This window comes from Mesoplodon bidens (genome assembly GCF_964165515.1).
Source record: "Mesoplodon bidens genome assembly, chromosome: 10".
Taxonomy (NCBI): Eukaryota; Metazoa; Chordata; class Mammalia; order Artiodactyla; family Ziphiidae; genus Mesoplodon; species Mesoplodon bidens.
In genome coordinates this window covers 63,486,502-63,499,329 of record NC_138172.1, presented here as the reverse complement: position 1 = coordinate 63,499,329, position 12,828 = coordinate 63,486,502, and the positions used below count along the sequence as shown (strand labels likewise).

Here is a 12,828-nt window from a genome sequence, read left to right as displayed (position 1 = left end):
CAATTATGTGCAACCTTTCAGCTTCTGTGTTCTGCCTCCCATTTATTTATTCAAATCCAGTTCAACATTTCACTTTATCTAACGAAGCAGAAACTCTCAAAGAAAAATTGTGTTCCTCCAAGAATTTTTGTTTGGGGTGGTTATTTTGTTAAGTTTTAGTTCTAAATAAATATCCTATCAGAGTTTTCATTGGCACAGCCTAACCAAATGCATTCAGTTTCCTTCAACAATACTTAACAGTCAAAGGAGTTCTGTCTAATTTCAGAAAATTATATAAAATGTGTAATACATTAAAAAATGTTGAAATGGAATTGGACTCAACATATCCTATTGAAAGTTAGACTGGGCGATCTATTGCATAATGCAGTGACCTATAAAATACATTTTATTGAAAAGGCATCCACAAAGGAGAATATATACCTTTAAATAAATAAAAGTGACTATATACATGATATTGTACATAGGTTAGAGAGATGAAATGAGCCAGGCCAATTTTATGAAATTCCCCTTTTATCTGAAAGGATAATTTTTATTGTAGTCATAAACCTTAATACAGATCTTTTTCTTATTACCATTATTATCTAAAATTAGTGGCAACCACAAGAACGCACTACCATATTTCTGTATTTTTTCAAAATGACATTGGAGCTGTCATCAAAGTACAACACAGAGATGGCGTTTAATTTGGTTGGCGCGCAGCAAGGCTTTGGTACATGGTCAGGAAACATCAGATGAACCTGGGGGGGAGAAACATTTTGTTCTTTAAGAATTAAGATAGACATTTTGTCTGCAGCTTGAAAGTAATATTCTTGTTTTATCACTGAGTATCAGCACCCCCTTAAGCTACCTCCCTTTCTTCTGTTTATGTTCCATGGCAGGGTGGGGTAGGGCTGGTAGTGAAGGGTGTATTCTTAGGTATTAACACCTAGACTTGACCCACCAGTTCTAATTACATGTTGGTGCTTTAAAAAATATTCTACCAAGGAAGGAAAACTCTCTCTATGGAATATTCAGTGGAAATTTTCCTGGGGCAAAGAACATGACAACAAGCACTGGGTTGCTTTTGGTTAAAGTGACCACTTCTATTTACTTCATGAGAAATACAGAAGTTCTAAGTACAAAATCAATGAAGCCATACCACTGCACTGTAGAAAGATGTGAATCTAAGAATTACTTTCGAAAGGATAACTAAACAATAAATCAATAACTTTCTTGACAATAAAATTAAAAGCTGTGCCAACTCTTCATTTTCCATGATAAAGGAAGCATACAAATCACAGCAAAATAAACTCCAGGTAAAATCCAATACTTGCTTTAAAGCAATGATTTCAACTATTCTCCCCATAATTTTTTATCAGATTGGCCAGAGTGTAACATACTTTGACTTGCTTTCTCCCCTAGACAAGTGCCAAAAAGCAGGCTAAGCTAAAGCAGAGGCAAGGAGCCTAGATATTTTAAAAATTAAATATCCATCTTCCCCACTAAAGCCTGAAAAGGCAGCTGTACATGGACAGTGAAATGATTAAGTAAAGGGTTTGTTCTCACTTTGATCAGACTGGCAGGTTTGCCTCTGATGTTCAGTAATCAAGGAAGGAGCCAGAACACTGTACCCCAATTCCCACCCACCCCTGCTGCCCCCGGCCCTTCCTCCAGAGGAGTTTATGGGAAGTCCCACTGCAGAGTCCTTAGGGATCTACAAAGAGAAAATACAGCTCTTAGAATCTTGGCTGCACAACCTCCTGGCTGAACTGCTATAGGAGCCCTGCCTATGGACAGACACAGCAGAAAAAATGAGGTGATCGGACACGGATGTGAAATTTCCTAAGACCTCACAAAACTGCAAGCTGGATGGTTTCTCCCAATTTCAGATGCAGCCTGCAGCCCTCCTCGGTTTTATCATCCTCAACTCTCACATTTGTGATGGATAACCCCCTGCTTCAAGGACCACCTCACCAAGGCATCACTCTGAAAAAATGGGATTGTTCTTCAGTCATTTCTCAAACTTATTTGTCACAAACCTGCTCTCCTTTAACAACAAACACGTCTGTCTTCTTGTTTCATGTCCTTCATAGGACAAACAAAGAGAGTGTACAATGCCGGGGGGGGGGAACCACCAAACTTCCCACATCCCTTAAAGTTCTGGGATGACTTTATGCTCCACATCCCAGGACAGTGATACAGACTGGGGTCCTGTTCCAAGTCTGTGTCAGTGTTTTAAAAAATGTTTGTTTTTAGACTCTGCCTTCTAGACTACAGTCCTAAGAGCTGACAGTATATAATTATATATTTTTTAAAAAAAGAAAAAAGAGACAGACGGGGGGTATTTGACAAAGAGTTTTTTCGATACTTAAGCATTGTATAGTCTAAGGGAACTTGGATGCATATCTAAGGAAACACAGAAAGCTCTCTAAGTCATTGACAGTACAAAGAGCTTAACTGCTGGGAAATTAAGTGGCATTTCTCTATAGGCTAATAGTGGCTGTTCTGCTGTGACTGGACAGAAAGACAGTGACCAGCCCTCTTCCTTTCAGGTGTGAGACAGCAGCGTTCCTCTCTCTGCGATTGGTTTTCAGATGACTCACATTTCAGAATGTGAATTCTCATACAGAAGAATAGAAGGCTGGACTCCACAGACATTCTTTTCCCGGAGGAAGTTTGAATACAATATACCCTTCCTTGTACCACACACCTGCTCCTCATCCCCCAGTAATGATATCCTATATCAAGAAGTGCTTATATTTATAGATAACAAAGATGAAGGAATACGAGCATTTAAAATACCCCCAGGAATTTACTCTATATTTTGCATATGGCAACCTTATTGGTCAAGAATCAATAAAAAGAAGAATATTCCTATGGTATTGGCAACATCAAAGCAAGCATGTGTGAACCTGCGGGCTGGAATTTAGACTCTGGTTCTTCACTTTAGACAGTGAAATAAGAGCCATAGCAAACTAAGGTTTTCTTTAAATCAATATAAATTTTGTTATCAAGCAGGAAATAAGAGTTTCTCCCTAGACATATGGGTTTTCTGGGTATGATATATCAGAGGAATCTAGGGTGGAAAAATCGGTATTGGGGAAGGATAAACATGAGCAAATGTTTTCCATTCATTATTAAAAAGCAACCTGATAATTTTATGTGATTGAATTCTGAAATAAATGCATATCTTCAAACTTGGGGGGAAAAAGAATATTTATAAATGACTACCTTAAAAATATATATTTGTGGGCTTCCCTGGTGGCGCAGTGGTTGAGAGTCTGCCTGCTGATGCAGGGGATACGGGTTCGTGCCCCTGTCCGGGAGGATACCACATGCCGTGGAGTGGCTGGGCCCGTGAGCCATGGCCGCTGAGCCTGCGCGTACGGAGCCTGTGCTCCGCAACGGGAGAGGCCACGGCGGTGAGAGGCCCGCGTACCAGAAAAAATATATAGATATAGATATAGATATGTTTTATCTCTCTATTTCTTCTCTAATCCAAGGTTTTGACAATATCTATGCTTTACTTGCCATAGATATGTAACTTTTGTGTCTAGCTATCTTGTAGTACCTCTGAGGTCAGAAAGATGCCAGCAAAGCATCAAGTCAAATGATTTAATCTGTCAATGTATATATACAGTTCTTTATTCATAAGGAAACTGGGGTGTTATTTCCATCAGCTTTAAATTGTAAATTAATTGTGAAAAAAGGTAACCTTCTGAAGAGTTAACTCCTCACAAATTCTAATAGTTACTCTTTCTGTTGGTCATAAACAAGCCTCAGCCACAAAGACAGATGTTCTTCTAATAGCTCCTGCTCTCCTACTACCATCCACCAAGTAACTCCACTTCCATCCCATCATTGTCTTGATTCTAAAATAATGTGTTCTTGGGGCTTCCCTGGTGGTGCAGTGGTTGAGAGTCCGCCTGCCGATGCAAGAGACACCAGTTCGTGCCTCAGTCCGGGAAGATCCCACATGTCACGGAGCGGCTGGGCCCTTGAGCCATGGCCACTGAGCCTGAGCGTCCGGAGCCTGTGCTCCGCAATGGGAGAGGCCCACATACCAAAAAAAATTTAAAAATTTAAAAAAAAATAATGTGCTCCCTTCCTTCTGTCCTAATAACTTTTAGTTGAAATGTTCCTATGAACACAAACTTTGATGTGGGATTACATCACGTATGCTATGCATCTTCTAGAAGCCTCTCCCTAGTCTTCCAGAGGCTGACCTCCCCTCACCCCACATATCAAGTCACACACCGTAAGGCAGGCACGTCAGATTCTCAAGGGTTTTCATGAGCTCATTAGATACAGTACGACCATTTAGAGATGATGAAATAAACATTTCATTACCTTTTTCACAAAAATAAGCCTAGATTATTAGAGATTAAGTCACTGTTGCATTCCTAAGTGTGGAAGGGACAAAAGGAAGGCTAATTTCCACCTTAAAGATTATAAAGAAAAAAAGTATCAAAAAATAGAAACCAGTCTTCTACTTATACTCTATAATACATTGAAGAGCTTCCATAATACCAAAGTATGTTATAGAACATTCTTAAATGATGAGAGAAAAAACCCTCAGATGAAATTCAGTACAACTGTCATTCAATGCTTTTGCAATGACTGCTAATGAATTGTTAGGTTAGACACAGAACCTGTGTGGTTAGTCATATTGTCTAGTGAATTAATCAGTGCACAATGACCACTTTATGTGATTATTCCAATTTTCCTCGCTGAATCCTTCCCCATTCTGGAATCAGAATTATTCTTTAGGCCAGCCTGAATTTCCTGACTATATCCACAATTGTTACTTTGGCACAATTGTTACTTTAGGAATTTGAGAAGAGAAGAAAATGCATTTCTAACTATAAATGGATGCTTTCCTTTGAAATAACTTTATAAGAAGTTTACATCATAAACCACTTTCCATCCTGCAAAAAGAAAGCATACCAGAGTCTGAACTATGGCATGGTTGGTGGCATTCATATGGGCATTAAGTGGAAAAGAACATTCTCCATCACAATAAAATGCAGCATATCCTTCTGGTGCTATAATCCAGTCCTAAAATGCACAAGAAGAGAAGAAGAAATAATATCACCAAAATAAAAACACAGAAAAACAATTCTTAAAGAATACTCAAATATAATTAATATAATATAATATAATGAAATATGGATTGGTTTCTCTTCTTGGTCCAACAATTACTGTAATAGGACAGCCTCCCCCAAGCCCTTAATTTATGGTTAAGTTAAAGTTTACAACAAAAGTATAAATATTTTCACAAGAAATTGTCCTCTGTAATTTCTCCCAAGAGGTCACTATGTAAGATATTCATAGCCTGTATTAACCCATGTATTCATGAATAAAGGCTTAATCATGAAATAGCATTCTAAATATTGTTTAAACAGGAAATGATGAACTCTGGAAAGTTCAAGTGAACCAGAAAGGAAAAGAAGAATAAACTTAATTGAGATCATTCTCATTACTTCTTACTAACTCATTCTTGCTTTAGAAGCTTGACAAGCTCCTAAAGCTGTAAGATTTCTGCCTTGTCCTATTTTTCTTTCCATTCATGTGTTAACTTTATAGCCTCTTTAAAAGAAATGAATTGGAGAAAATTCCTGAGCACTGTACGTGAAAAATTTTAGGAAGCTAAAAAGTTGGCACTTATAATGGTGGCCCTGATTTTTTTTCCAGAGATGTAAAACTTGTCACAGATGTAAAATTATTGAACAATTCATGTAGAAGGTTTACCATAAATTTGAAAATGCTTACTTGTTAATATTATTTCTCAATATAATAGCTCATATTCTGAGGATCCAATGTAATGGAATAATGTAATCTAAGCAATCCAATTTAAACTATTTCAACACAGAGCCATTAAAAATTATTTTGGTTAAATCCTCCTTCTCACCCTGTTCATGAAGCAGATGTAAAAGAAAGCAATAAGATTTTTAAGTACAAGAAAAACATTTTTTTCTGTAGATCTACCTTATGACAGAGACATAGTCAAGGATTCTATTTCTTATACCAATAATTTGGGACCATAGGAGGCAAATGGAAATTGCTTGAGTTAATCTGAAAAATGGGTATTAAAAAGAAAATTTGGGGATATTTAAACAACAGGATTTTTTTTCACTCTCTAAGCGTGCATTTCTTCTTCAGCATAATTGTTTTTTTTTTTTAACCATAAACTCTGTTATGTTTCAATGGTGAAAGGATAATGGAGAAATAAAAATGATGTGGATAATCCGTATACTAAATAGTCACGTCAAAAATAATTGGTTACTGTATAGGAAAAATTACTGACAAAGATTCTGAGTAATTCAGGATTGATAATAAAGCAAAAAAGAAGCAACCAAGTTGGTTGACCATTCTTACCTGCCATCCCAGATCCCGGAAACTCACATAGAGTTCATGCTTCTTACAGGCTTGTTTTTGTTCACTTGTGTTATAGTCTGAAGATAAAAATCAGATTTTCAACAAACGGCAGTCTATCAGGTTTACTAATATTTCTTTTGGGAGTTCACTGATAAAATCAAAAGGAGGCTGTATTTAAAGTTGTGAAACATGAGTTTGAATCTCAAAGTGAAAGCCACTTACTAGCCACATGAACTTCAAGCAAGTCACTAGCCTTGAATGTTTTCTTCTGTAAAATGCAGACAACACCATGTACCTTGAGAAGTTCTAATGAGGATCAGGTTGTATCCTTTGTGTTGTGATGGTGAACAGCCTGATAACTGGCACTCAATGAATGCTCTTTCATTAATTCACTCAAACTACAGTGGTGCTTACTATATTCATGTATATTAAATATTCAAACAACACTTTTTTTATTCTTCCATGAGACAGACACTGGGAGACGACCAACTGGGATGCTACAGAGTTGATTTTATCTTAATAAATATCTCAAACTCAGGATACCCAAAGTGGAGCTTCTGACTGCCTCCCCCCTCACCCCCAAACTAGTTCTACCTATAGAGGACTGATAGCAACTTCTCAGGCAAAACAAACAAACACAAAAACTGGAGTCAACACATACTCGTTTTATTTCTCACTCCACATCCAATCTGTCAGGAAATCCTTACACATTTCACCTTCAAATACATCCAAAATTCACCCACCCTCACCACCTTCATGATGGGTTCTGGTCCAAACCAGCGCCATCTCTCTCCTGAATTACTGCCACATCCTCCCTGCTATTCCTCCTGCTCTGCCCTGCCCCAACCCACCCCCATATCAAAGCAGCCAAGAGTCAGCTCAATTATGTCATGCTCCAGCAAAATGTTCCACCTCGGTTCCCATATCAGGCCATGACGTTTCCTTGTTGTTTTGAGCACAGGTCTGCTTTCTCCCACCTTAGGGTCTTCACTCTCATCCCACCCCCCTTCCCTGCAATGCTCTTCCCCTGGATATCTACTTATCAAAGTCTCAGAGCTTCTTCAGTTCTTTGCTTAAGCGTCATCTTGTCAACAAGGCCTTCACTGACTACCCTATTTCAGATCCCAACTCCCACTCCATTATTTCTCTCCATCCTTGCTCTGATTTTTTTTTATCCATTTTGCTGATCATCTCTTAATATGCTACGCCATTTACTTATTTATCATGTACTTTGGTTCTTGCCTGTTTCCTCCCTCTAGAATGTCATCTCCCCAAGGGTAAAAATCTTGTTTGGTCCCATTTGGTGCTCTGATATACCTCAAATCTCAGGAACAGGGACTGGCACACAGTAAGTACTCAGTAAATATTTGAGGAATCGAAGAATGAATTCCTCAGAATATTCCAGAAATGACTTGTAGCAAAGAAAATACATGATTTCCAGGACTTATTTTGGAATATAATCTGAAAAACCCATAACCTTTGATAACTGATTAAAGGAATTAAGAATAGAGAATCCCCAATCACATCTGGAATAAAGTAAAACACTGCAGAAACACAGAACACCACAGAAAATCTCTCTATATTATTGTCTCTGGGGTTTATTCATAATTTATATAAATAATATTCAAAAAGCTAACACACTTTAATTATTCCTAACATAAAAAAATGAAAGAGGAAAAAATTTAGGGTGATGGGAGCCACAAAATAATTTATTTTCAAAGAAGACAGTTAATGTTTTCATCTAGGAATAAATGCTACTTTCACTCTGACAGTTGTCTCTGGTAAATCAGTGTAGCAGTTCACTATGAAGAGCAGCCTGTCTTAAGGTGTCACCTTCCAGTCTAATTATCCTCAACCTCTAAGAAAATGTAGACACATCAAAGATCCAAGGGGCCTGTCTTAACGGGCCCTGTCGTCTGCCTTTCACAGTGACTTCAACTAATTATTTATTTAATGTGAGTCTAGAAAACAAGATGATGATTAAATTTGAACACAGGGACTCTTTTACTTCTAGATCAGAGTTATTCCTGTGTGCAGTTACCTTCATTAAAACAAATTAAATATATAGATAATGACAGAAAATGGAGAAAAGGGAATTTATTTGAAACTTAGTATTCTTCTTCTTTGGGTAAACTTTTCTGTTAATTGAAATAGCAAAAGGAGTTAAGTTTGTCCAGGTAATAAACAAGGGTACTGTAATAATAAATATAATACCATGAAATGTGAACCCTGCATCATTTTTAGGGAAAAGGAATAACTAATTCTGGTATTAGTTTGACTGCATAAACTTCTTGATATTTAGAATTTTTTTAATACTAAAGTCAGCCATGCATTAGACCAGGGACCAGCAAACGTTTTCTCGAAAAGGACAGATAGTATATATTTCAGGCTACAAGGTCCCCCCTCTCAGTGACTCAACTCCGCCCCAGTAGCATGAAAGCAGCCATAGATAGTATATGAATGGATGGATATGGCTATATTCCAATAAAATTTTGCTTATGGATCCTAAAATTTCAATTTCATATAATTTCTGAGTGAAACAAAGTATTATTCTATTTCGAGCATTTTCCACACATCTAAAAATGTAAAAAACATTGTTAGCAATTGGGCGGTACAAAAACAGGTGATGGCTGGATTTGACTCTTAGGCCTTACTTTGCCGAACCCTGCATCAGACAATCATGGGAATATTTATTCATTTATCCTTGTCTTAATGAAAGGCATGGAATGTGAATAAAGACCTTATAGCTAATAACACGTTCAAATATATCTGAAAAGCCATAAACTATGTGTAAGGTTATTTGAATTCCATGTTTATAAAAAAAGAAAGAAAGTCAAACTCAAAAGTCAAAATAGATCTGTTCCATCTATGCAGCTTTTCATGCAGGCTCAGTGATGTATATAATGTAACATCACATAAAGGTAACGAGCAATAAATTTATAACAGAATCTCGTTCCAAGAGTCTGATTTCATAGAGCATTAGGACCATATGCTTAGTCTGTCAGAAATAAAAATGAATGGATACTGAGTAAATGTTGTACCCAAACCAGCAAAGTCTGCAGTTAGGTTTACTAAATGGTTGGCAGAATAACCTGTGGGAGGAAAGGCAAAGAAATTAGATTTATATCTTTAAAAAATAGTGATTGGCAGCCCTTCAAATATGAAAATGAGATGGACATGATGCTGCTGTTGACAAGCCTGCGTAGAAATGAAGAGTCACACCAGAAACTACTAAACATTCTGGAGCTACAGCCAATACTAGAAAATCATGCTAGCATTCCTCAACCACAAGGCAGGTATCGCAGACACATGTTTCCCTCTGAATGGTAATAATATTGGGAAACCAGTTCCAAAATATTGAAAATATTGTTAAATACTTTATGCCAATTTGTTTATGATCAATTTCTGGAAACAATGCAAATTCATTTATATTTTTACAAGCTATATTTTTTTCTTCCAGTTTTATTGAGACGTAATTGACATACAGCACCATACAACTTTAAGGTGTACAGCATAATGGTTTGACTCACATACATCATGAAATGATGATCACAGTAAGTTTAGTGAGCAGCCATCATCTCACACAGATACAAAATCAAAGAAATAGAAAATTGTTTTCCTTGTGATGAGAACGCTTAGGATTTACTCGCCTAACAACTTTCGTATGTAATGTACAGCAGTGTTAATCATATACATCATGCTGTACATTACATCCCTAGGACTTATTTATCTTATAAATGGGAGCTTGTACTTTTTGATTGCCTTCATCCAGTTCCCCCTCATCCCCCAATAATGCAAATTTAATCTTTGTTTTAGTTCGATTTTTCTTAATTTTTGATTACTTTGTCATAGAAAAAAATTAAATACATGATTTAAAAAAATCCTGAGGGTTTCCCTGGTGGCACAGTAGTTGAGAATTCGCCTGCCGATGCAGGGGACACGCGTTTGTGCCCCGGTCCAGGAAGATCCCACATGCCGTGGAGCGGCTAGGCCCGTGAGCCATGGCTGCTGAGCCTGCACATCCGGAGCCTGTGCCCCGCAACGGGAGAGGCCACAGCAGTGAGAGGCCCACATACCGCAAAAAACAAAACAACAACAACAAAAGAAAAAAAAAACAAGAAAAAAAAAAATCCTGAGATCTACATAGGGTTCGGGCTTCAATGGTCTGTCCAGTAGTCTCTGAAGAAACAACCAAATAAAGAAACACATGCTAACCTAGCTATGAAGGGCACAAAAGAAATAAGTCCAAAAAACTCCATATACCAGTATGGGTTTCTTTTTTCTTTAAAATCTAGCATTAGTGTCTTTAAGGAATAAAATGTAGGTGAATCTGTAAAAGAGAAGAAAAAAATCCAAAATAGAATTTGACATTTAAATATATCAACAGCTTAAGCCAAATATGATGAGATACTGTGTTTCAAAGCAAAGGAGGAGAGGTCAACATTCTCTTACTTAATTCCTAGAGGGAGATAATGGAGGGACGTCAGCATCCACAGCTTCAGGATGTTCATTAATTCATAGAAAATGAAAATGATAAATGAATGAAGGTATCAGAGGTAAAATAGCAGGAATGGTGCTACCATAGACTGTTCAATAATGTAAATTTTGATATGGCCTTGGGAGTAGAGAAATTCATGATAAACCCCAAATAAATAGCAATCCCCACCCCCAAAGATGAGGGATTTCAAATGCCACTGCTACCCTCGCTTAATCTCCATCTCCCACATCCAGTGAATGACTCACCCAAATTTATGTGTGACCCATTAGGAATTACTGTTATTTATTTATGTAGGGATAATTGTGTTTGTCTATGTATGAATGTGTGACACAGAACAGACACCACAACATAATAACTGTCTAGTGTGTTTGCTTAACTCTGCTTAGCAAAGCCTCTCTGTGGATGATGCAACAAACATTCTTACCTTAGAGCTCATTGACATAAAAACCCATCCACAAATGTGAGTCTCCAAATGCCAACCAGACATCTATGTGTGAAAGTTTCCCAGAGGCCTCCAACTCACTATTTTTGTTTCTGACCTAATACTCCTTCCATTCCTTCTACTTGGTTACCAGGTTCACCAGTCATCTAGTGACCCAAGACAGAAAATTGAGTACATTTCTCGATTTTCTTTCTTTTTCCCTCCTACCCTGCATTAAATCCATCCCCAACCCCCTTTAACTAACCCACCTCTAGCCTAGTTATCCTAGCAGAAGCCCTTTGCACTCTTGGTCACCTCACACTCCCCCAACATCCTCTCTGGGAATTTGGTCCTAGGAAAACCCTTCACCCCTGTCTCTTCCTTTCTCTCTGACTTAAGTCTTTTGCCTAGTTCATGGAATTCCTTTTTCTCCTTTGTCTATAATAAAGTGCTGATGTTCCCACTAGGGGCTCCATCCTTGACATTTCTTTCTTACCCTGGTTTCCATGGCAGTGTCAAGTCCTGTGCTTCATCTAATCATTGGGGCTCATAGCTGCATCTTTTTCCTACACCTTCCACTTACCCTTGACATGCCCATTTCCGGAGTGCTGTTGGCTCCATTCCAGATATTTTGGTTTCTACTTCCTCTCTCTCCAATCTATAATCTTCACTGCTTGGGGTATGGGACTAGACTTTTAATCATATTTTGACATTCAGTTTTACCCCTTGGCATCCCATCCATCATTTTGATGCCAAATTGAACTTTTTAAAATGTGTTTCTGATTGTGACACTCCTTTTTTTCCAACTGCCTGCACAGAAGCATCATAGTTCCTGACCATCACACACCTACGCTTTATGACTTGGTCCCTGCATGACTTTCTAGCTGACATCATGCTGCTCTCGTAAAAGAATACCTGCACACCCGGCAGTTGGACACTGGTACGTGGTTCTATAACTGTGCACATAAGTCTGAAATAGCTTCACCCACCCCTCCATTTCTGGAAAATGTCTATTCTTTCTCATATGAGTCGCACTCTATCCTTACTTCTCCCACACTACCTTGTACCTACTCTAGTGGAATTATCTCCCGATTAGTACTAGCGGTCATGTCTTTCCCATTGTCTGTGGGAGTGCTTTTTAAGAAGCAAAATTCTTATGCTACCCATCTTTCATGAGCATATAGTTAATACTGTGCTTGTCACATTGTGGCTGCTTATTTAACACTGAATAAATATTTTACAATGAACCATGCCCGGATAAATTATCTCTCTAGAATTCTCTCTAGATAGAAATTTGACAAGTGACCAGGGGTATGGGTACTGATTAGAGAAAGAGGATTTCTAGTCTTCTCTGATGTAAAAGTCTGAACTCTTTAGGTACCAGTTCTGAAAAACCAAACCTTAATTTGACAAATAATAATGATAATGCCAAAACCTGAATGAGTACGTACCGCTGTTCTCTGTTCTTTACACATATTAAATAACTCATTTAATCCTCACAATTCATGTAATTTTACCTTATGAGGCAGGTATTATTAGCATTCCCACTTCA

At 37.7% G+C, this 12,828-nt stretch overlaps 1 protein-coding gene across 1 annotated transcript in view; it reads right to left on the bottom strand.

The window, feature by feature from the left end:
* Positions 1 to 587: 587 nt before the first annotated feature.
* The window catches only part of BMP5 (bone morphogenetic protein 5), a gene marked incomplete at its 3' end in the record, with an annotated part of 117,475 nt that continues 105,234 nt past the window's right edge, over positions 588 to 12,828 (bottom strand). The window contains exons 5-7 of the mRNA XM_081247130.1: positions 6,358 to 6,434; positions 4,927 to 5,037; positions 588 to 737 (exon numbers count right to left, since the gene is read on the bottom strand). Of these exons, the coding sequence (XP_081103256.1) occupies positions 588 to 737; positions 4,927 to 5,037; positions 6,358 to 6,434 (338 nt within the window). The remainder of the gene's footprint in view (positions 738 to 4,926; positions 5,038 to 6,357; positions 6,435 to 12,828) is intronic.